Raw genomic sequence first — 26,690 nt, 5'->3', positions numbered from 1 at the left:
CGCGTATTATACGCCCTGTAAATATCTGACAAGTGGGTATATCATGAAGGAAGAGAACTGCAGCTATTACCACCTCCAGTGTGTAAGTCACATGAAGACGATTGCTTTTCAAAGGCATCTTACAATGCCAAATTACAGACTGCCTTGAAAACTGTGACCTTAAAACATGCTTTTTTACTTCATCATAATCAGTACAAAGAAATCAGCACACAAAATACATTTCCAGACAAACAAACACACCAGTTTTATAGAAAAAGATATAAACATTCACATTAAGGTCTGGGGCAGGTGGGGGGCCGGGAACAAAACTCTGTTGTTCATTTCAGGCCAAGAACATAAAGTGAACCTACCTACCAGAAACAAAGAAACCAAAAATCAAACAGAATAACAAAAACAAAGCCATAGCCAAAATTACTTGTGCAAATACATAAATATCCAAGAAAGAGTGACCAAATAATGGATCTTTTTGTAACATAAAGAAAAGCAAAATTTACAGTATTTTCTATATGGTAAAAACTATATAAATACTGCTTCATTTAAAAAAATTTAAAATTGGACCTAGTAAATGCTATCAAGTATCATCAATGTTATTTACCATTTACATGTTCTTCCAGCTTTAGAATACTTTATTTCAAAGGGAAAAATTCTTTACCTGTAACTCTATAAAGATAACATGTTCAAGCAATCCAAATTCAATTGTGCTAAAATTCACGGAAAAGGAAGTACCCGTGCTTTTAAGAAGCTTCAGAGTGAGTCATGAGGAAATATTTTTAGAAGATATAAATGTCACTGGAACCCAACTATAGGAAATTCGTGCAAAGGCTTTATTCATTAAACTAATGAGTTCTCTACACTATGTGCCAGTCTATATACCAGATGGAGAAAACACAAAGGTAAGTATCAAAACAATCAGTACAAAATTTAAGAGTTCTAAAAGAGAGATAAGGTATTTGAATTACCTGGTTTTTATGATTTATAACAGTAGAAGAACCTGAAATCTTAACGTAAGCTTTTCTATAATCACTTTATGTGTGTGTGCACTTTCCTATCAGGATTACTAGTAGCTTCAAGGATGCAAATACATGAAGACAGATTTAAAAACCTTGACTGACGTCCACGGTGTACGCTGAGTGTGTTTTGTCAGGTCCACAACTGGTGTGGCAGGGTTTTTAAAGTTTTTCTATGTACTTCATGGCTCAATTCCACTTTTCAATGCAGTGGCTGAGGCCTACGGATAAGAAGATGAATGAGGAACCAAGATGGCGGAGTAGAAGGACGTGCTGTCACTCCCTCTTGCGAGAGCACCAGAATCACAACTGACTGCTGGACCATCATTGACAGGAAGACCCTGGACTTCACCAAGGAGGATACCCCACGTCCAAGGACAGAGGAGAAGCCACAGTGAGACGGTAGGAGGGGCGCAAGCAGAGTAAAATCAAACCCCGTAACTGCTGGGTGGGTGACTCACAGACTGGCGAACACTTATACCACAGAAGTCCACCCACTGGAGTAAAGGTTCTGAGCCCCACGTCAGGCTTCCCAACCTGGGGGTCAGGCAACGGGAGGAGGAATTCCTAGAGAATCAGACTTTGAAGCCTAGTGGGAATTGGATTGCAGGACTTTGATGGGACTGGGGGAAACAGAGACCCCACTCTTGGAGGGCACACACAAAGTAATGTGTGCATCAGGACCCAGGGGAAGGAGCAGTGAGCCTGGGGGAGACTGAACCAGACCTACCTGCTGGTGTTGGGGGGTCTCCTGCAGAGGCGAGTGGTGGCTCTGTTTCACCGTGGGGATAAGGACACTGGCAGCAGAGGTTCTGGGAGGTTCTCCTTGGCGTGAGCCCTCCCAGAGTCTGCCATTAACCCCACCAAAGAGCACGGGTAGGCTCCAGTGTTGGGTTGCCTCAGGCAAAACAGCCAACAGGGAGGGAACCCAGCCCCACCCATCAACAGTCAAGTGGATTAAGGTTTTACTGAGCTCTGACCGTCACAGCAACAGGGAGGGAACCCAGCCCCACCCATCAACAGTCAAGTGGATTAAGGTTTTACTGAGCTCTGACCGCCACAGCAACAGTCAGCTCTACCCACCACCAGAGCCTCCCATCAAGCCTCTTAGATAGCCTCAACCACCAGAGGGCAGACAACAGAAGCAAGAAAAACTATAATCCTGCAGCCTGTGGACCAAAAACCACAGTTACAGAAAGATAGAGAAGATGAAAAGGCAGAGGGCTATGTACCAGATGAAGGAACAAGAAAAAACCCCAGAAAAACAACTAAATGAAGTGGAGATAGGCAACCTTCCAGAAAATGAATTCAGAATAATGATAGTGAAGATGATCCAGGACCTTGGAATAAGAATGGAGGCAAAGATTGAGAAGATGCAAGAAATGATTAACAAAGACCTAGAAGAATTAAAGAACAAACAAACAGAGATGACCAATACAATAACTGAAATGAAAACTACACTAGAAGGAATCAATAGCAGAATAACTGAGGCAGAAGAACGGATAAGTGACCTGGAAGACAGAATGATGGAATTCACTGCTGCGGAACAGACTAAAGAAAAAAGAATGAAAAGAAATGAAGACAGCCTAAGAGACCTCTGGGACAACATTAAACGCAACAACATTCGCATTATAGGGGTCCCAGAAGGAGAAGAGAGAGAGAAAGGACCAGAGAAAATATTTGAAGAGATTATAGTCGAAAACTTCCCTAACATGGGAAAGGAAATAGCCACCCAAGTCCAGGAAGCGCAGAGAGTCCCATACAGGATAAACCCAAGGAGAAACACGCCGAGACACATAGTAATCAAAGTGGCAAAAATTAAAGACAAAGAAAAATTATTGAAAGCAGCAAGGGAAAAACGACAAATAACATACAAGGGAACTCCCATAAGGTTAACAGCTGATTTCTCAGCAGAAACTCTGCAAGCCAGAAGGGAGTGGCATGATATACTTAAAGTGATGAAAGGGAAGAACCTACAACCAAGATTACTCTACCCGGCAAGGATCTCATTTAGATTTGATGGAGAAATCAAAAGCTTTACAGACAAGCAAAAGCTAAGAGAATTCAGCACCACCAAACCAGCTCTACAACAAATGCTAAAGGAACTTCTCTAAGTGGGAAACACAAGAGAAGAAAAGGACCTACAAAAACAAACCCAAAACAATTAAGAAAATGGTCATAGGAACATACATATCGATAATTACCTTAAACGTGAATGGATTAAATGCCCCAACCAAAAGACATAGACTGGCTGAATGGATACAAAAACAAGACCCATATATATGCTGTCTACAAGAGACCCACTTTAGACCTAGGGACACATACAGACTGAAAGTGATGGGATGGAAAAAGATATTCCATGCAAATGGAAATCAAAAGAAAGCTGGAGTAGCTATACTCATATCAGATAAAATAGACTTTAAATTAAAGAATGTTACAAGAGACAAGGAAGGACACTACATAATGATCCAGGGATCAATCCAAGAAGAAGATATAACAATTATAAATATATATGCACCCAACATAGGAGCACCTCAATACATAAGGCAACTGCTAACAGCTATAAAAGAGGAAATCGACAGTAACACAATAATAGTGGGGGACTTTAACACCTCACTTACACCAATGGACAGATCATCCAAAATGAAAATAAATAAGGAAACAGAAGCTTTAAATGACACAATAGACCAGATAGATTTAATTGATATATATCGGACATTCCATCCAAAAACAGCAGATTACACGTTCTTCTCAAGTGCGCACGGAACATTCTCCAAGATAGATCACATCTTGGGTCACAAATCAAGCCTCAGTAAATTTAAGAAAATTGAAATCATATCAAGCATCTTTTCTGACCACAACGCTATGAGATTAGAAATGAATTACAGGGAAAAAAACGTAAAAAGGACAAACACATGGAGGCTAAACAATACGTTACTAAATAACCAAGAGATCACTGAAGAAATCAAAGAGGAAATCAAAAAATACCTAGAGACAAATGACAATGAAAACACGACGACCCAAAACCTATGGGATGCAGCAAAAGCAGTTCTAAGAGGGAAGTTTATAGCTATACAAGCCTACCTAAAGAAACAAGAAAAAGCTCAAGTAAACAATCTAACCTTACACTTAAAGAAACTAGAGAAAGAAGAACAAACAAAACCCAAAGTTAGCAGAAGGAAAGAAATCATAAAGATCAGAGCAGAAATAAATGAAATAGAAACAAAGAAAACAATAGCAAAGATCAATAAAACTAAAAGTTGGTTCTTTGAGAAGATAAACAAAATTGATAAGCCATTAGCCAGACTCATCAAGAAAAAGAGGGAGAGGACTCAAATCAATAAAATCAGAAATGAAAAAGGAGAAGTTACAACAGACACTGCAGAAATACAAAGCATCCTAAGAGACTACTACAAGCAACTTTATGCCAATAAAATGGACAACCTGGAAGAAATGGACAAATTCTTAGAAAGGTATAACCTTCCAAGACTGAACCAGGAAGAAATAGAAAATATGAACAGACCAATCACAAGTAATGAAATTGAAACTGTGATTAAAAATCTTCCAACAAACAAAAGTCCAGGACCAGATGGCTTCACAGGTGAATTCTATCAAACATTTAGAGAAGAGCTAACACCCATCCTTCTCAAACTCTTCCAAAAAATTGCAGAGGAAGGAACACTCCCAAACTCATTCTATGAGGCCACCATCACCCTGATACCAAAACCAGACAAAGACACTACAGAAAAAGAAAATTACAGACCAATATCACTGATGAATATAGATGCAAAAATCCTCAACAAAATACTAGCAAACAGAATCCAACAACACATTAAAAGGATCATACACCACGATCAAGTGGGATTTATCCCAGGGATGCAAGGATTCTTCAATATACGCAAATCAATCAATGTGATACACCATATTAACAAATTGAAGAATAAAAACCATATGATCATCTCAATAGATGCAGAAAAAGCTTTTGACAAAATTCAACACCCATTTCTGATAAAAACTCTCCAGAAAGTGGGCATAGAGGGAACCTACCTCAACATAATAAAGGCCATATATGACAAACCCACAGCAAACATCATTCTCAATGGTGAAAAACTGAAAGCATTTCCTCTAAGATCAGGAACGAGACAAGGATGTCCACTCTCACCACTATTATTCAACATAGTTTTGGAAGTCCTAGCCACGGCAATCAGAGAAGAAAAAGAAATAAAAGGAATACAAATTGGAAAAGAAGAAGTAAAACTGTCACTGTTTGCGGATGACACGATACTATACATAGAGAATCCTAAAACTGCCACCAGAAAACTGCTAGAGCTAATTAATGAATATGGTAAAGTTGCAGGATACAAAATTAATGCACAGAAATCTCTTGCATTCCTATACACTAATGATGAAAAATCTGAAAGAGAAATTATGGAAACACTCCCATTTACCATTGCAACAAAAAGAATAAAATACCTAGGAATAAACCTACCTAGGGAGACAAAAGACCTGTATGCAGAAAACTATAAGACACTGATGAAAGAAATTAAAGATGATACCAACAGATGGAGAGATATACCATGTTCTTGGATTGGAAGAATCAACATTGTGAAAATGAGTATACTACCCAAAGCAATCTACAGATTCAATGCAATCCCTATCAAATTACCAATGGCATTTTTTACAGAGCTAGAACAAATCATCTTAAAATTTGTATGGAGACACAAAAGACCCCGAATAGCCAAAGCAGTCTTGAGGCAAAAAAATGGAGCTGGAGGAATCAAGACTCCCTGACTTCAGACTATACTACAAAGCTACAGTAATCAAGACAATATGGTACTGGCACAAAAACAGAAACATAGATCAATGGAACAAGATAGAAAGCCCAGAGATTAACCCACGCACCTATGGTCAACTAATCTACGACAAAGGAGGCAAAGATATACAATGGAGAAAAGACAGTCTCTTCAATAAGTGGTGCTGGGAAAACTGGACAGCTACATGTAAAAGAATGAAATTAGAATACTCCCTAACACCATACACAAAAATAAACTCAAAATGGATTAGAGACCTAAATATAAGACTGGACACTATAAAACTCTTAGAGGAAAACATAGGAAGAACACTCTTTGACATCAATCACAGCAAGATCTTTTTTGATCCACCTCCTAGAGTAATGGAAATAAAAACAAAAATAAACAAATGGGACCTAATCAAACTTAGAAGCTTTTGCACAGCAAAGGAAACCATAAACAAGACGAAAAGACAACCCTCAGAATGGGAGAAAATATTTGCAAATGAATCAACGGACAAAGGATTAATCTCCAAAATATATAAACAGCTCATTCAGCTCAATATCAAAGAAACAAACACCCCAATCCAAAAATGGGCAGAAGACCTAAATAGACATTTCTCCAAAGAAGACATACAGATGGCCACGAAGCACATGAAAAGATGCTCAACATCACTAATTATTAGAGAAATGCAAATCAAAACTACAATGAGGTATCACCTCACTCCTGTTAGAATGGGCATCATCAGAAAATCTACAAACAACAAATGCTGGAGAGGGTGTGGTGAAAAGGGAACCCTCTTGCACTGTTGGTGGGGATGTAAATTGATACAGCCACTATGGAGAACAATATGGAGGTTCCTTAAAAAACTAAAAATAGAATTACCATATGACCCAGCAATCCCACTACTGGGCATATACCCAGAGAAAACCGTAATTCAAAAAGACACATGCACCCGAATGTTCAGTGCAGCACTATTTACAATAGCCAGGTCATGGAAGCAACCTAAATGCCCATCAACAGATGAATGGATAAAGAAGTTGTGGTACATATATACAATGGAATATTACTCAGCCATAAAAAGGAACGAAATTGAGTCATTTGTTGAGACGTGGATGGATCTAGAGACTGTCATACAGAGTGAAGTAAGTCAGAAAGAGAAAAACAAATATCGTATATTAATGTATGTATGCGGAACCTAGAAAAATGGTACAGATGAGCCAGTTTGCAGGGCAGAAGTTGAGACACAGATGTAGAGAATGGACATATGGACACCAAGGGGGGAAAACTGCGGTGGGGTGGGGATGGTGGTGTGCTGAATTGGGCGATTGGGATTGACATGTATACACTGATGTGTATAAAACTGATGCCTAATAAGAACCTGCAGTATAAAAAAACAAACAACTAATACTAAACTTTCATTGGGTTATTTGTATGGAAACATGTTAATATAAATGTTTCAGACATTACATGAAATTTCTAAAAATCTTATATTTGTATTTGTATGGAAATATGTATGGAAATATGTTAATATAAATGTTTCAGACATTACAAAAAAAAATAAATAAATAAATAAATAAATAAGTCCTCCAGATTAGTTAAAAAAAAAAAAAAAAAAAAAAAAAAGAAGATGAATGAGAGAGTCCCTGCCCCACACAAGGCTCACTGCTGACCACGAGCCACACAAAGAAAGGCGCGGGAAGTAGCAACGGTGCATCATGTGATAAATGCAACAGCACAATGGACCCACTGCTATGGGAACAACAAAGAATACCAGGACAGGTAGGTAAGGAGTGTCTACTCCATAGAAAGGCGGGTATCATTCACTTCCATGACTCTCTCAACATACCTAACATTTCGATGTTTGAAAACAAAATGTCTGCATATCTACATAGCGCAAGTGACACTGTTCCTTCTATTAACCTCCCGTGAAACCTCTTCTGCTGTTTTGACAACAAAATCATTTCTTAAATATCAATCATAAAATTTAAGGTTTAAAATATTTTTATCTTACTATCTTTTATATTTGACACATATAGTTTGATAGAATTTATTAGTTTTTCTAATGTTAAAGAATAGGGTTGGTGATAAAAATAATAATTGGCTTGAAAATACATTTCTGTATGTGAATTGGAACTGATTTCCTTTTCTGGAAATTTATAACACTTGACACTAAAATGAGTCAAATGATGAAATCCTCAGGCAGGAATTAGTTGTTTAGGTTCTGTAGTTTACATTTGCTTTTAACTTCTTCCTCTCTACTTCAGGAGGAAAATATATAGCAAAAGCTGTCAGACGAAATGTAACCAATCAGTACGGTCTGTACTCTTACAGTTGTATTTTATAGCTTTCCCTGTTTAAGGAAAGGTAAGTATGTATCTTTCACTAAATCCACTAGCTGGACGTTTGCCAGCACAATAAAAGTGAATACAGTAATAAATAATGAAATAGATCCACAAAACTTAGCACTGTCAGTTCAGTCTTTGGTACAATTTATACAATTCATACTTCTTACAGACACAAATAAAGTACTCCAACAAGTACAAGCTGAAAAAGCACGTTGAGTAATCAGGAAAGTGCAACAGAATTAAGAAACGTCAAAAATATAATTATATATTTTCTTCCTTTAGTCCAACATCTAGCAACTCTACGTAGGCATACCAGAAATGTTTAGTAAATGCAGAATAATGAAAACGGCAATGATGATGGTGACAACAGCTAAGATTTACTGGGCATTTAACTTGTACTAGGTACTGCTAATTGTTTAATATTTAAGCCTGACAACAGTCCTAAGAGCAAGGCACTATTATTAATCCCTATTTTAAAGACATGGGGGAAGAGGCTGCCCCATGTTAGGAAGTGGCATGGCTGGGATTCTAACTTCAAGGTTCTTAACCACTCGACTGTGGAAAAAGAAATATTATAAAGGCTGGGATTTAGCAACAGTTTTGTTGCAAGAATTTTATAACAAACATATGCAAATGTATTTAATCTATTTCAATACTGTAATATTGTATATACTAAAACTGTAGGAAATATTCCATCCTGAAAGAGCAACTGACTTCTATACCACTGAACTATTAATAGATTTTCAAATGCTTTTTCCTAGATGTTATAACTAAAACTATTTTATGTCACGTAAGTTAGATTTTTATCCTCTCTACAAAAGAGTAACCCAAAACATTTAATTTCAATTATTTTCACCATAACACAAGTGATTTCTGAAAAAAATCAAAAGCCAAAGTTCTAAAGTTGGAAAAGATAAAGAAATTATAACTAAATCATGACTGATTTTACTGAAATGATTCCAAAACCAAAGCAGTACAACAGTATGTCCTTTAGTATTAATTTTTTAGATTTTGAAACAATCCACTTCACAGTGGGAATACACTGAAGTCTGTACAAAGATCCAAACTAAACATGGACTTATATTACTTGTTTGCCTGATGTCATACTTACCAAAAAAAAAAAAAAATCCTGCTATAAGCATACCTTGGCAAAAAATACGGTGAGGTGAGTTTCACTGCCAACAATCCAAATAGGGAATTTTGGAGATTTCAAGTAAGAACCAACCTAGAACAAATGTAGCAAAATAAATAAACAAATGAAAATTTTATACTGCCTGTTAAATATCTGCCAACGAATATTTGAAGCATAACTGAAGTGTCTAATTCATATTTAACGGGAATAATGGATTGTGCCAGAATGCCTTACCCATAATGGTCAAATGCTAAGTGTAAAAATGCATGTTATAAAGACTGTCAGGGCTAAGTTTGTACTGCACCTTTCCACTAGAAGAATAATAACAGATTTAACACAGCTAAAAAGAATTAGTTTAGCTCTAACAATCATTTTCAGGTTTCACTAAAGATCCTAGATAAAATGACCACTTCTAGAATTTCAGCTTGGTATCTCAAACCCTAAAACTATAAACTTGACAACAATTACTTTATCAGGAAAATAATTATAAATTAACAAGTGAGTAGATATATGAATAAATAAGGGGAAAAACCTTAAGAACATTCTGTCTCCAAAGAACCTGGGGCAACACAGTAATCTCTCTAAAGCAAAACACACACTCCCAAACATTTAAGAATATAAAAGAATCCTGTCATTTGATTCTTCATGGTAGGAAGTAAATTCAAAGTTTTACAGTATTAAGTCTCTTTAAAATACGTAAGAAGTTATACTTTATAGCCTGCCTTCGAGGTTATATATTTAATATAAAAATGACAGTACCCAAAATTTGAGAGTATCATTTTTTTGTGCGTGACAGACGGAAAAAAAGCTTAAAATTCAACAGACTTATGAAACCTGACCATGTTCACATTAACCATCCACACTCTTAGATGGACAAAGACTGACTGAAAAACAACTAACCTTACCAATCACATTTGCTGACTTTTCTTTTCTCACACAGACTCCCTAGAACGGGAAAATTCCAAGTGGCTGCCCGCAGCGGTCAGGGCCAACTCTTCGCCCCTAAGCAGCCAAAAGCCCTGCTCTGGTGCCCGGCTTTCAACCACCCTTTGGACCTGCCTGCTATCATGAGGAGGGAAGTGGGAAAGAGGCAGGTGCTCTTTTGTATTCGGGATCGTAAAGCTAGTATCTCTGACCTGCGATGGAGGGATGAGCGCTGTGCTAACGGCAGTGGTGACCCAGCAGAGGAGGAAGGACGGTTTGCGGACAACAGAAAAGCGTTAGCAGCAAAAGGACAAAGACACAGGAGAAGCTCTGGGCACAGTTCAGAGGGAAGGGATTTTAGAGGTGTTCAGTGCAAGGCCTTCCACTTTACATAAGGAAGCTGCGAACTCCGCAGGACCTGTGCTTGGCCTCAATTCAGACAGCTAACTAGTACAGAGCTGGGGTTAAAGCTCAGGTTGTATAACTCCTCATGTGGCAGCTTTCTATTACATCACGCTGCCTCTTGTGGTGAAAAGTTTAGGTGCTGTTTAACTTCTCTTTTCGAAAAAGTGTGTGTGTATATATATGTGTGTGAGTTTAAGGTAGAAGTAAAACATGAGGATAAAATTACAAACAGTGGGATCGAAGGGTAAATGAGTGCTGAGCTCACGAAGTGTTTGTAATAAGGAAAATAAATAAAAGGCAGCATAAATGGAGCAACCACTTTGGAAAACAGCTTGACAGTTCCTCCAAAAGCTACGTACATAATTACCATATGACCAAGTAATTTCATTCCTGGGTATACACTCAAGACAAATAAAAACATGCTCACAAAAGACTTACACATTAATGTTCATAGCAGTATTATGCATAATAGCCAAAAATCAGAAACAAGCCAAATGTCCATCAACTGATAAATAGAAAAATGAAACTGATATAAACTGATATATCATACAATAGAATATTATTTGGTCATACAAAGGAATGAAGTACTCATACATGTTAAAACATGAATGAACACTGAGAACATTATGCTAAGTGAAAGAAGCCAGACACTAAAGGCCACATACTGTAGAATTCCATTTAAATGAAATGTCCAAAACAGGCAAAACTGCAGAGACAGAAAGTTGCCAGGGGCTGGGGAGGAAGGAGGAGGTGACAGCTAAAGGGTTTAGAGCAGCGGTCCCCAACCTGTCTGGCACCAGGGAGCGGTTACGTGGAAGCCAGTTTTTCCATGGACCGGGGCTGCAGGGCAGTGGTGGGGGGCGGGTGGCTCAGGCGGTGATGCGAGCGATGGGGGGCAGCGGGGAGCCGCAGATGAAGCCTCGCTCGCTCGTCCACCCGCCGCTTACTTCCTGCCGTGCGGCCTGGGGGTTGGGGACCCCTGGTTTACAGGATCTTTTTGGAGCGAGTAAAACATACTGAAATTAGATAGTGGTCATGATGGCACAGCCCTATGAATGTACGAAAAACCACTCAATAACACACTTTAAAATGGTGAATTTTATGCATGAGTTATATATGAGTTTTTTAAAAGGTGCACAGCCAAAAGCGCTCAGTCACCTTTTATCTCGCGCGCGCACGCATACAGGGGCAGGAGAGGGAAAGAGAGAGAGAGAGAACTAGAGAGCCAGTGAGAGAGACTGTTTCATTTGTCTTAATGAACAGATATGATCAAAATGATATGAAAATGTTAATTTCAATTCTAAAGGCCAATTTGCTACACTATCAAAGAATAGGGAGATGTTCAGATTCACACAACTAATTACAAACACAATTATTCCCTTAACGCCATTTCTCTAAATGATGATAAGTGAACGTATATATATTTTCAGAAGGATATCTACAGTTATATACAGATGAGCACCAGAGTGTAAGAGAGAGTGTTTTTTTGTTTCTGTTTTGTTTCTTTAATGCTGTCTTAACTCAGCTTTGAGGCCCTGACTGGGGGCTGGTCAATTCCCTTAAAGAAGACAGCTCGTAAGTCCAAACCCCAGCCACCTCCCAACATGTCTCCCCGCCCCAGGCCACTCTGCGTGGCCCTAATCGCTCTGGAGCCAGGCCCCAGACAAGGGACAACTCCCGAGCCCAGAGCTCACCCAGACCATTCAAACCAGCCAGGTCACAGGGAGCCCAGGCGACCCAGCTCACTCCATCCCGATTTCCACACGTAAGCTGCTCCCTAGGGCTGCAGCTGTTGCCTTGTCCCCAGGTATAATTCTCTTCTTGGCCCTGCCTGGTAGCATTCTCTTGTTTGGAGCTGTAGGTCACAGAATTCTGCCTTTCATCTATCTGAGTATCAGCGTGCTGTATCCCACCATTAAAAATACCTTTAAACCTAGAAAACACCATAGTTACTCCTAGAACCCTACAGCAGTAACACTAGGTTGGCACTAGAGCAATAATACTGGAGTAACAGGAGAATATACAGCAGCTAATGACTTCCCACTAAGACCTTGGGGATAAAACAGACATTCCTCTGTTCTAACAGTTACAGAAAAGCAAATGCACATATTTTGAAAATTACAATTCTGGTGAAATTGTCTGCTCATTCATTCAACAAATATTGACTGAGCATCTAATATGTACCCAGAAAGACAATGTGCCTGCCTTCAAAGAGTTTATATGCCATTAGGGACAACAGAAAAACAAATTCAAGATTAGAAAAAGATAACTAAATCAATAAAAAAGATCACTGCAAAGTAATTATTCTTATGAAATAATGTGAAAAAGAGTCACTGAGGGAATGGTCCAGGAAAGGGTCTTCGAGGCACAGTCTGAAGTAGAGTCTGAAGGAGAGAGTGAGCCATCCATTTAAGAGCTGGAGTATTCCAGGCAGATATGAAGGAAGTACGAAGGCTCATCAGGCAGGAAAGGGCCTGGCGTGTATGAAAAACTGACAGGAGACCAGCAATGGAGAGAGTGCAACGCAACTCCGCAAGGACAGACAGAATCCAGACCATCAGGGCCTTAAGGCCACAGGGTGAAGATTTCAAAATATACCATCTTCACACCCTATCTGCCTGCAAATCACACACCACACACTTTTTAGAAAACAGCTTCACTGATGTATCTTTGACATACAAAAATTGTATGTATTTAAGGTGCACAACTTGATACTTTGATATATGTATACACCGTAAAAAGATCACCATAATCAAGCTAAGTAACAAATCCATCGTCTCTATGTGGTTACCATTTTTTAATGTGCACACACACTTTTAGGAATATGAACGTCTGTGGGTGTGTTGGGGAGGAGGAGACGCAGTTTGATTCTCTGGTCGCTAGGCTGCCTCAGAATAGCTTTTACTTGTGTAATTAAAGTCACTGAAAATATGAGTTGCTACTGTTTGACTGTGCAATTACTACTAATGAATAAGGGCAGGATGACACCTATTTGATTATCATATCCGTGTCACCCCTGTCCAAGTGTTGTCATGAAAGAGGAATGCTGCCTGGTAAAAAAGAAAGGGAGGGGAGGAAGGAAGAAAGGAAAAAAGAAAGAAAGGCACTGTTATTGTTACTAAAAATAATCACCACCAGAACCACTGCTATGGAACCACCATTCTAAAATGGAAAAGAATATGAGATCTACTTCTTTCTTTCCCCAAAATCAGCACATCTTATTAAGCGCAAATCATTAACGATTTAAACTCCATTTAAAACTATTTGGAATATCCAATAGTTATTTCAGTTTGTGCAGGAAAGCTATGAAATATATATCAAAAAACGAGAGTTTCATGGCAGTTCCTAATTCTAGCACATGTGTTAGAGTTTAATGCCGTGAAATGCTTGGATTTTGTTTTTTAGTGCGAAATCAGTTTTCAGATGAAAAAGACAAGTTAGAATTTCAGGCATTTAGCAAATTCTCTTTCTTTGCCTGATAAAGTATTATCAGTTGTTTCAGCTAAGCATACTGTTAGTGAGGAACAAACACGGCATTCCTTCCACTCAGTTTACCCAAAACTATATTTATATTCGATGATGGATATCTGTTTTTATAAATTATTTCATGCTGGGTTCTGCCCCCGACCCTCAAAAAGGAACAAGCCTCAAAAAATAAGGAGACTCAGCATGATCAGCCAGTTTAACTCCATCCTTGATAAGCCTGTCAGTTCAGGAAGGGAGGTCAGAAAAGAACTGAGAGTACACACTGTCAGTAGTAAGCTAAAATATGTTGTCATGGGAGAAAAATGCTCTCTGCAACAGTGGACATGTGAATAAAAACCATTCAAAGTACCTTAAAAATCAACTTACCTTACAGTATCTCAACGCTTCCATTAGTGTTAAGAATCCTACAGCTGCTTGTTCATGTATACCAAGAAGTTCTGCAACAAAAAAGTTAGCATTGCATTAGCATATAAATCTGAGAAGCACTTCAATGTAAATATATATGTACACATATATATATATTCTACACCAGAACTTTTTCTTTTACTCAAAACTTTAAAGCCCAGCATATATTTATTAAGAGTTCACATCAAGTCATCATGACAGTACTACTCATTATAAAATACCATTAAATTAGGTAGTGGGTAATGTGATCCTTCAGATGCACATTAAATATATTTATAAAACTTTATATTCAATGTTAACTTTTGATGGACATTTGATACCATTCCTCTCTTCTATAAACAAACACAAGCAGCATGCTTAAGACTGGGGAAATAAAGATGAACAGAACACAGTACTGCTTTAAAAAGGCTAAGAGCTTATCAAAGGAGACAGATGAAAAACCCTGTGCTCTCTGTTTATATGAACACACACATCTTACAGTAGTATTAAAGCATCTGCTTACTGTGTTAGGGAAGGTGTACACAAGTGGTAACATCTGAGTTGAATCTTGTAGCATATGTAGGAATTTCCAGGCCAAGAAGAGGATAAGAAGAAAATTCAAAGCAGAAGAAATGGCAAAGAAGTATGATAAATCAATGTATCTTCCTTGAAAGGAAGGAATGTATCTTCCTTGAAACCTTCCTTAAAGGTTTCTAGCCTGGGGAACCTGATAAATGGTGATTAACTAAGAGAAAGAATTAAGAAGAAGTAGGTTCTAAAGTGGCGTGAAGAGAGAACATGAGTTTGGTTTTAGACAAGCTAGGATTGAGGCGCCATTAGGACTTCTAGCTAGAGAACCACTATAATAGTAATTTGGGTCCACACATATTTCTAAAAAGCATGTTTTTTTCCGGTTAAAAATTATGTCCACTGTAAACACAATGTATATATAACTCTACATCCTTTTTACCATCTGGTTATATATCATCCATTTTCCTATTAGGATATTATGCTTTTCTTATCAATTAATGTAATAATATCAACTTATTTGCTTTTGTTGTAAATATTTTACTGTGTATCCTGAAGTACAACATCCAGATGGTGTAAACCAAGAACTTGTTGTTTAAGCTTTAAGATTTGTAAATTCAAAATTAATAGAAGGCACGTATATATATAGTTTGTATTTTTTCACAAACTTCTTACAGGCAGAGAAGACACAGCAATAGTTCCCAAATTTTGGGTACGATCCTTAGGGATGCCTAAGTCCCTTTTAGAGACTACATGAAACCGAAATGATTTACATGAGAAGACGTTAATTGTCTTTTTCACTCTTACTCTCTTGTGAGTGTATAGTGGGGTTTTCCAGAGGCTAACTGATACGTTATTTCCCAACAGACTGAATCTATAAACAGATATGAGAATCCAGCTGTCTGCTAATAAAACTAGACATTAAAGGGACTGGCAAAATTTTAAAACAATGTCACTCTTCTTACTAAATTTTTTTCTTATTTGGGAAGATAGTTTAATTAAAAATATTTATATTTAAAGTAATTTTAAAATGAATACATCTTTTAAAATTTCTGTCTTAATTTTTAACAAAAAACTCAATGATTATTATTTTCTTATAAACCAAATAAGCGAAAGCTTTTTGGGATCCTCACTATATTTAATAGTGTAAAGGTCATGAGACCAAAAAATCTGAGAATCATTGAATTATAGCATTCAAAGGAAAAAGAGGAAGTGAGGGTGAGCAGCCCAAATAGGCAGAGATGGTACTCCACAGCCTTTCAAATTGTTTCCTCCTCTTCCTTCCGAAATGTAAGCAGCACTAAATATTTTCAAGTTCAAAGAATACATGTTAAGAAACATTTTCACACTTTAATTTCTAAAATCAGTTACCACCACCTAGTGTTACAACTTGATACTACATCATCTATTTCCTTAGAATTGTAAACAAATGTCTAGACTAGTATATTTATAATAATATCATGCTACTAAATATAGCAAATTAGCTGTTCATAATTCTTGAATAATGAATTGTTTAGATTAGGTCAGTAATCACATGTTTAGGTATGTTGTTTGAATGGTAGCATTTTTAAAATGTGTTAACTCCTATTTCCTTGAACAGGACATGTACTTATAACTTTTATCTTCTTTTGATGGCTAAAGTGCATCATTAAGAATATTTATTATCGTACAAAGTTGTAATTATAGTGAGGATATACTATCCTCATATTAAAACTTACAGAATTTAGTTATAAGAGAATTAATACGTGTCAAAGAAGTCCGCTTACATTTGCAGAAAATTCTAATAATCATGTCATTACATTTCAGAATTTTCTAACTTCGTTTTCTTAGCCTAGCGTTTAAGACTAATCCTGGTGAGTGTCTATCAACCCTGCTGTTCAGTCAGTGGCACTGTACCTAAATGCAGAGTTTCATATTCCTGAGTTTGCTTTTTTATACCCTTCTCCTCCACTCCCAACTACCACTTCTCACTACTGTCAGGGTGTCTACAGAGGTCCTTCTTGGGCCTTTCAAACTTGACGCTGACTTGGAAAGCAGACAACTTCACTACATTTATTTAACAAACACGCTCTGGGTGCCAAGCACGGAAAAGAACAATGCTAAGCACCGTGTAGGGCACAAAGGTACCACTGGGAATATGAAGACGAAGAGCAAAGAGCCTCTCTGCAAACCAGGTATCTGATGAGGGGTTGATATCCACAATATGTAAGGAACTCCTACAACTCAGCTGCAAAAGACCAAATCACCCAGAAAACAAAACAAGACGCCAAAACAAAAAAATCTGGGCAAAGGACTTAGACATTTCCCTAAAGAATACACAAAATGGCCACGGTATATGGAAAGATGCTGAACATCACCGATCGTCAGAGAGGTGCAAACTGAAACCACAATGTTAGGCTAAGCATTCTCAAGAACACAAAAGATAAACGCTGGGGAGGGTGAGTAGAATCTGAATCCTTGTACACTGTTGGTGCGGATCTAAAACGGAAAACAGGATGGAGGGTCCTCAAAAAATTAAAAATAGAACCACCGTATGATCCAACAGTTCCACTTCGGTGTATTTAGTCCAAAAGAATGAAATCAGGATCTCAAAGAGATATCTGCATTCCCATGCTCACTGCAGCGCTGTTCACAATAGCTGAGAAACCGAAACAACCTAAATGTCTAGCAACAAATAAATGGATAAAGAAACTGTGCAATATCCATACAATGGAATATTATTCAGGCTTACAAAAGAAGGAAATCTTATTATATGTGCACATGTATGAACCTCGAGGACCTTATGCTAAGTGACATATGCCAGTCACAGGAGGAGAAATACTGCATGATTCCACTTAGATGAGGTTTCTAAAATAGTCAAACTCATAGAAGCCAAGAGTACAATGGTGGTTGCCAGGAGCTGGGAGGAGGAGGAGACAGGGAGCTGCTATTCCACAGACAGAAAGTTTCAGTTATGTAAGATGAATAAGTTGTAAAGATCTGCTGCACAATCTTGTACCTATAGTTAATACCATACTTAAAAATTCGTTACAGGATAGATCTCATGTTAAATGTTCTTGCTACAGTTAAAAAAATTCAACCCCTCCCCCCCCCACCAAAAAAACCAAAGTAGAATGTGGTACGTGCCATGAAGGCAAAGTGCTCAGAGGCAGGACGGACGACCTGCAGCTGTGGGAATGAGGAAGTGCCCCGGGGAAGGGAGGGCCCACGAAGGGCAAGCTGAAGGACCGGACAAGCACAGATTCGAGGGATACAGGTCTTCAGGCACAGGGAGGGGCATGAACAAAGAAATGAAAGCAAGCAGCATGATTCTGTTCAAGCACAGGTTCATGATGGCTGAAAAATTAAGCTGGGGTGAGATTATGTAGGGTCCTTGAGTAAGTAAGGTAAAGAATCTATAGTTAAAAATATGGAAAAAAAAAAAAAAAAAGGACTTTAAGGACGTTAGAATACCTCAAATAAAAAACAATAAAATACAGAAAAAGGCTTGGTTTTCTCACTTATAGGTAAAGGTACATGCAATTTGAGCCATAAACTTTGTGAAATCTATTTTTAAAGTGAGGAGCTTTTTAAAACCCCCTTATTAGCTGTCTGTCATATTCCTGAGAAGTCAGGTTGCTACAGAGTTGGCAGCTAGCCAGGGTTGCCAGATCTAGCAAATAAAAACACAAGATGTCCAGTTAAATATAAATTTCAGATACGAAATATAATTTTTCAGTATAAGTATATTCCAAATACTGAATGGGACATACTTACACTAAAAATGATTATTTGAAATTCAAATTTAAATGGGAGTACTGCATTTTGTCTGGCAACTTAGTTCCAGCTAACTTAATATATTTTTACAACTAATAGAATTTGGAGAAAAGGAGCACTTGTGATCTTTCCTCACATAAATTCTGATAAACCAAATACGTTTCGAATTTGTATAGCACCTGGCCACTAATTGCAATTCACATTAATTACTTAAAAATATGAAAATTTTAGGGCTTCCCTGGTGGCGCAGTGGTAGAGAATCTGCCTGCCAATGCAGGGGACACGGGTTCGAGCCCTGGTCTGGGAAGATCCCACATGCCGCGGAGCAACTAGGCCCGTGAGCCACAATTACTGAGCCTGCGCGTCTGGAGCCTGTGCTCCGCAACAAGAGAGGCCGCGATAATGAAAGGCCCGCGCACCACAATGAAGAGTGGCCCCCACTTGCCGCAACTAGAGAAAGCCCTCGCACAGAAACGAAGACCCAACACAGCCATAAATAAATAAATAAATAAATAAACCCAAAGTTTAAAAAAAAAAAAATGAAAATTTCAAAATGATCTTAATCTTTAGAGTTTAGATTCTCTTACTGTCTATGTATCATGAGTCTATCAGCTTTCAATTAACTATGCCTGGAAGGACTGCCATAGTGATTTCTATCAAAAGAAAAAAGAAACAAAGAATGTGGGTTTCTGATTTATAAGACCTGACTCTATTTCAATCCCATAAAATGAAGAAAACATTAAAATAAAAATAATCATCAAATAAACATATGAAAGCAATAAATGTACAATACATAAAAAAAAGAGAGGGTATGCAAATGCTGAGGGATTTGTTTAAGAAAGAAAGGAGGCCATGGGAAGACTGATCTATGGGAAAATAAAATCAAAGAAAACCTCAGCTCAAAATACAGCCAACAGTAAAAATGAAGATATCTGGCAGGTTAATAGGGGCCAGACCACAAAAGGATTTTAAGACCTTGCTAAGAAGTTTGGATTTTCTTTTAAGTGCATGGGGAAGCCAGCTATTGAATGGTTTTAAGTGAGAGAATATCATGATCTGATTTAGTGTTTAAAATACCAGGCTAGTTACTGTGAAGGACTAAGGCGTGGGCAAGAATGAATTCAGTGATTAGTTCTATTGCAGTTTTATTTGTACTCCATGGCAGAAGCAAAAGCTAGTTTTAACAACTGAGGTAGAATAATGTACATGAATTCAAGAACTATATGATCAACAATATATACTTTCATTTAAAGATATAAAAAACTATCTAGATGGGAAGACCTAATATTATAAAGATGTCAGTTCTCTAAAATAATATACAAATTTACTGTAACCTCAAGCAAAATGTTTAGAGATTTCTTAAAACTAGAAATTAAAAAGCTGGAAAAGCATTTAATTGGAATAGATAGTATGGAAAGGACCATGATAAATTTGAAAAAGTACAATATTAGGGAACGTGCTAATAAATATCAAAGTGTATTACATAACTATGTAATGGTGTAGTTTTGGCAGAAGAACTCACAAATAGATTAGTGGAATAGAAGACTCCAAAAAATGACTCATACCTATGGGAAAATCTGTTATTTGATAAAGCAGGTGTTTCATATCTGTGGAGAATTGACTGGAATTAGGCTATTAGGAAATTCTTTGGGAAAAAGTAAAAAGGTAGATCCCTACTTCATACCACTCATAAATAAATAATCAGATGGATTAATGAGCTAAACACTTAAAAAAAAAAGTCTACAAAAGCATTTGAAGAAAATACTAGAGTATTAGTTTTAATCTTGGGTAGGAGAAACATAAAACAGATACAAGGAAAAACTTTAAAAACAAAAGCCATAACAGAAGAGATCAAATGATTTAATCTCATAAAAATGAAAAGCTTTGGTATATAAAAGATACCAGTGGCAAAGTTAAAGAAGACAGAAAAGGCTGAGAGAAAATATTTGCAACACAGATTTAACACACAAAGAACAAAGAATTTATAAAGCATCCCTAGAAATTGTAAATAAAAGAAAATAAATAACCTCTCCCCTGAAAATGCCAAAAGATAGAAAGAGACAATTCCCAGAAGAAGAAACACTGCAAGTTGAGAAACATATGAAAAGATGATCAAGTGCAGCCTCACTAGGAATCAGAGAAACGTGAATCAAAATAGGCTACCAGGTGTCAATAAACTGATGGACAAAATATTAAAGAGGGAGAGCTCTGAGTGTTGGCCAGTATGCAGAAAAACAGGGAACTCTCCTACATGCTGGAAGCATAAGTTTATACTTCTCTAGTTGGTAAAGCAAATTTTAGAAGGTAATTTGGCATTATCTATCAAAGTTTAACAGGTGTTCCTTAAAAGGTTAAGTAAACACAGAATTATCATATGACCCAGGATTTTCACTCCTGGGAAGAGGCTAAAGAAAAATAAAAACATATTCTCACAAACATTTGTACATAAATGTTCCTAACCACATTACTCATCACAACCAAGTGGAAACAAGTCAAATGTCCATCAACTGATGAACGAAAAAAGAAAATGTGGTATAAACCATACAATGAAATATTGTTCAATAAAATTGAGTGCTGGTACATGCTAAAACATGGATGAACCTTGAAAACATTATGCTAAGTGAAATAAGCTGGTACAGAAGACCAGATATTAAAGACATGAGTCTGTTACCAGAAATGTCCAGAACAGGCAAACCTACAGAGACAGGAAGTAGATTAATGGCTGCTAAGGGTTTTGGGGAAGTGACTGCTAATGGGTTCAAGGCTTATTGCGGAGATAATACAAACGAACGTTCTAAAATTGATGTGGTGATGGCTGTGCAACACTTAAGAACACACTAAAACCAGTGGCTTGCACATTTTAAATGGGAGACGTGTAAGGTATAAGGTATGTGAATTACATCTCAATAATCCATTTAGTTAAAAACAAAAAACAAAAAAAACCCCAGAAACCTAAATTTTTTTAACATACGTTCTGCTTTTAGGAATCTATCCTACAGGAATACTTGAATTTGAACAGAGAGATATATACAAAAATGTTCACTGCAGAATTGTTTGTAACAGCCAAAAATGGTAGTACCATCTAAACATTCATTAAAAATAAACTAGGGGCAAAAGACAAACTGGGGAAAAAATATTTACTATGTATATGACAGATCAAGCATTGATATCCTTTATAAATAAAGGTGAGAAAACTGCCCATTTATCTTTCATTGAAACTTCTTGGCCTTTCCTGGATAAACACGTAATGTCCATTTTCTTTCCCACCGCCAGATCGATGATTATTGCTAGGAAAAAGCCTAATTATAAGCTTTACTGGTTAGATCCACTCTAAATAATTCTATGTAACCTCATCTCAGCTCTTAATTCTGATTGCACATTTAAAAACTTCTTTCATAATCCATCTTTATATTCCTTCTTAAAGCAGTTGATTCAAACTCTTTCTCTCCTTTATATGCCTCTTTCTCTGTCCACTCATTCTCAGCAACTTCAAACTCTCAAGAGTTCTCCCAATTCAAATCTTGCATATTTCAAAATGCCTTTTTCTTTCCTCAACACATTCTTTCTTCCCGTTTTAGAAGAACTGTGCATCTTTCCAAGGTCACTGTTACTCTTGACTCCATTTACTATCTCTTCTATTAAAAGCAGTTCCCTTCCTAACAAACAATTTAGGTGACTTCCATCCCTTAAAACAATACCTGTGTATACCCATCTCTTGGCCTTATTTTGACCAGGCAATGAACTCCTGTTTCCATCCTTTCACCAGCAAAGTTTCCTTGCTTACACTGCTAAAATACTGACTCCTTATGATATGGCTTCTATCTCAACTGCTCTTTTAAAGGAAAGAGCTAAATTGCTTTTTTTTTTTTTTTAAACATCTTTATTGAAGTATAATTGCCTTAAAATGGTGTGTTAGCTTCTGCTTTATAACAAAGTTAATCAGTTATACATATACAATATGTTCCCATATCTCTTCCCTCTTGCATCTCCCTCCCTCCCACCCTCCCCATCCCACCCCTCTAGGTGGTCACAAAGCACCGAGCTGATCTCCCTGTGCTATGCGGCTGCTTCCCACTAGCTATCTATTTTACATTTGGTAGTGTATATATGTCCATGCCACTCTCTCACCCTGTCACATCTCACCCCACCCCCTCCCCATATCCTCAAGTCCATTCTCTAGTAGGTCTGTGTCTTTATTCCCGTCTTGCCACTAGGTTCTTCATGGCTTTTTTTTCCCTTAGATTCCGTATATATGTGTTAGCATAATGTATTTGTTTTTCTCTTTCTGACTTACTTCACTCTGTATGACAGACTCTAACTCCATCCACCTCGTTACAAATACCTCCATTTCATTTCTTTTTATGGCTGAGTAATATTCCATTGTATATATGTGCCACATCTTCTTTATCCATTCATCTGTCGATGGACATTTAGGTTGCTTCCATGTCCTGGCTATTGTAAATAGAGCTGCAATGAACATTTTGGTACATGACTCTTTTTGAACTATGGTTTTCTCAGGGTATATGCCCAGTAGTGGGATTGCTGGATCGTATGGTAGTTCTATTTGTAGTTTTTTAAGGAACCTCCATACTGTTCTCCATAGTGGCTGTATCAATTTACATTCCCACCAACAGTGCAAGAGAGTTCCCTTTCCTCCACACCCTCTCCAGCATTTATTGTTTCTAGATTTTTTGATGATGGCCATTCTGACCGGTGTGAGATGATATCTCATTGTAGTTTTGATTTGCATTTCTCTAATGATTAATGATGTTGAGCATTCTTTCATGTGTCTGTAGGCCATCTGTATATCTTCTTTGGAGAAATGTCTATTTAGGTCTTCTGCCCATTTTTGGATTGGGTTGTTCGTTTTTTCGTTATTGAGCTGCATGAGCTGCTTGTAAATCTTGGAGATTAATCCTTTGTCAGTTGCTTCATTTGCAAATATTTTCTCCCATTCTGATGGTTGTCTTTTGGTCTTGTTTATGGTTTCCTTTGCTGTGCAAAAGCTTTTAAGTTTCATTAGGTCCCATTTGTTTATTTGTGTTCTTATTTCCATTTCTCTGGGAGCTGGGTCAAAAAGAATCTTGCTGTGATGTATGTCATAGAGTGTTCTGCCTATGTTTTCCTCTAAGAGTTTGATAGTGTCTGGTCTTACACTTAGGTCTTTAATCCATTTTGAGTTTATTTTTGTGCATGGTGTCAGGGAGTGTTCTAATTTCATACTTTTACATGTATCTGTCCAATTTTCCCAGCACCACTTATTGAAGAGGCTGTCTTTTCTCCACTGTATATGCTTGCCTCTTTTATCAAAGATAAGGTGACCATATGTGTGTGGGTTTATCTCTGGACTTTCTATCCTGTTCCATTGATCAATATTTCTGTTTTTGTGCCAGTACCAAACTGTCTTGATTACTGTAGCTTTGTAATATAGTCTGAAGTCAGGGAGCCTGATTCCCCCAGCTCCATTTTTCGTTCTCAAGATTGCTTTGGCTATTCGGGGTCTTTTGTGTTTCCATACAAATTGTGAAATTTTTTGTTCTAGTTCTGTGAAAAATGCCAGTGGTAGTTTGATAGGGATTGCATTGAATCTGTAGATTGCTTTGGGTAGTAGAGTCATTTTCACAATGTTGATTCTTCCAATCCAGGAACATGGTATATCTTTCCATCTATTTGTATCATCTTTAATTTCTTTCATCAGTGTCTTATAATTTTCTGCATACAGGTCTTTTGTCTCCTTAGGTAGGTTTATTCCTAGATATTTTATTCTTTTTGTTGCAATGGTAAACGGGAGTGTTTTCTTAATTTCACTTTCAGATTTTTCGTCATTAGTGTATAGAAATGCAAGAGATTTCTGTGCATTAATTTTGTATCCTGCTACTTTACCAAATTCATTGATTAGCTCTAGGAGTTTTCTGGTAGCATCTATATTGCTCTTTTAATTGCTAAATTCATAGCCTACTCCTAGCCCTCATTCACCTTGATTGAGATACAGCACAGCTCATTCACTAACTCTGTATCATGGACAAAAATCTTTGGATTAAATTCTCAATCTCAGCTTCTCTCTATAAATGAGGCAAATAACTACCTCTCAGGGCTACTCTGAAACTTAATAAAATAAACTTCGTCCACATCATCCTACATATTTATTTTCACACTGAAGACTCTGTTACGTATAGTGTAAGAGGCTGTATATCATGATGATTAAGTATGCTGGTTGCGGGAACCAGACTACTGTGGTTGAAATCCCAGCTCTGCTGTTTACTAAACCGTATGGATGAAGCAAGATACTCAATTTGGTGCCTTACTTGCCTTTATTCTATGACCTTCATAGAGTAGTTATAAGAACGAAGTGAGAAAACGGGGAAAAAAAAAAAAAAAAGACAGTCATTAAATACTAAGAACAGAGCTTGGCATTGTTAAAATACTGTTTGTCACTGCTGCATAATGGGCATTCTTAACAGTCGTTAAGACAGTTGTAACTGCTCTTGAAAGAAAATGAAATACTTGAGGAAAAGGATTGTTTTCTGTCACCAAAACATACACAGTGACTTAAAGCTGACTTCCCATGATGTTTCTTTCACGTGTTCATTTATTCATAAACTTTATTTGAAAACCTATTGGTTATTTGTACCTTACCCTCATCTGTCTAGTTCATAGCTGAATTCTACAAATTCTACTTTCCTGTAGGCTCTTTCACAGAGGAAGAGTGGTCCAGGAGGAGAATGTGCTACGGGGGACTGAGCGCAGGCCTTGGCTGTGGTCAAAAGCTGTGTATGCCTGCCGTTGGACACTGGGCAAATTACTAAATTATGTGAGCCTCAGTTTTCTTACCGGTATATATTGAGGTTGAGAAGATACATATCCAAAACATACTGCTTAGCACAAAGTACCCAAATCCTAGTGGCTCTGTTTCTCTTCCTTTGCCGTGCCTATTGCATCTCGTTACCTCCCAGCTGTCTTGACTATGTGCTATAGCTTTCGACTTGTCATCCCATCCCATTCCAATGCATTCTACAAGCTGACAGATTAGTGTTCTTATCTTGTGTCTTACGTTATTGCTCTGTTTAAATGCCTTCAATGACTGTCTTCCCAATGTTTGCCAGCTAATGTTTAAACTTCTTCCAATCAAGATCCTCTGGGTTCTTACCCAGCCCTACGTTTATGATCTTCCCCCCCACTGTCTCCTTCACAGAAGCCAATGCTCTTGTCTCTTCAAAACTGGCTGCACATTAAAACCATCTAGGGGTAATTTTAAAATGATCCATGTCCAGACCCCACTACCTAGGAATTCTAATTTGTTTATTTACTCTCAGCTGGGGCCTGAGCACTGACTTACTCTTAGGCACCCTGAGTGATAACGCAGAGTCAGGATTAAGATACACTGCTCTAATCAGACTCATCTGTCTCCCTGTCCCTGTAGACACAACCTATATTTTTCCCTCTCTCTCATTCCACGTGGCCCCATTAAAAGGGTAACTCTTACTTTATGGCTCTCCACCTATCCCAAAGGTTTTCTCCTTCCCCTGAATTCTGTAACACTTTATTTCAACATGCTTCATTTTACCTCACATTATAGTTATTTGTGTGCATGTTCTTGTTTTCCTCTTTTGAGGGAAAGCCAAGTTCTTCCCATGGGCCAGTTGAGGCATTTTAGAAATTTAATCTTAGTCTTTACAATCTAACAACCCTTTGAGGAAGATATTACCTCCCTACTAGCCAAGAGAAGTAAAGCAGCTTGCCTAAAGATTTATAAAACTAGTAACTCTTTAATTATAATTTTTCTTTGTATATTACATATATCACAACCTCCTCCCATGTTGTCAGAAAAATATCCAATAAATGCTGAATGAATGTATGGATTTTTATTTTAAGTTTGGTGACTGAAAACAGATTCAACCTTAAGTCAACATTCCTAACGATTAAGGGAAAA

At 37.4% G+C, this 26,690-nt stretch overlaps 1 protein-coding gene across 3 annotated transcripts in view; it reads right to left on the bottom strand.

Moving 5' to 3' along the window:
* MINDY3 (MINDY lysine 48 deubiquitinase 3) overlaps positions 1 to 26,690 on the bottom strand; it is a 99,105-nt gene that overhangs the window by 44,909 nt on the left and 27,506 nt on the right. For all 3 annotated transcript variants that reach the window (XR_009501058.1, XM_059915279.1, XM_059915280.1), the window contains 2 exons: positions 14,459 to 14,529; positions 9,290 to 9,370 (listed from right to left, as the gene is read on the bottom strand). Coding sequence is in view for 2 of the 3 variants with exons in the window: in XM_059915279.1 (XP_059771262.1) it covers positions 9,290 to 9,370; positions 14,459 to 14,529 (152 nt within the window). In the remaining variant the exon portion in view is untranslated. The remainder of the gene's footprint in view (positions 1 to 9,289; positions 9,371 to 14,458; positions 14,530 to 26,690) is intronic.

Source organism: Balaenoptera ricei, chromosome 2 (assembly GCF_028023285.1).
Source record: "Balaenoptera ricei isolate mBalRic1 chromosome 2, mBalRic1.hap2, whole genome shotgun sequence".
Classification (NCBI taxonomy): Eukaryota; Metazoa; Chordata; class Mammalia; order Artiodactyla; family Balaenopteridae; genus Balaenoptera; species Balaenoptera ricei.
The sequence above is the reverse complement of the archived record's forward strand: the minus strand, read 5'-3'. Positions and strand labels throughout refer to the sequence as shown.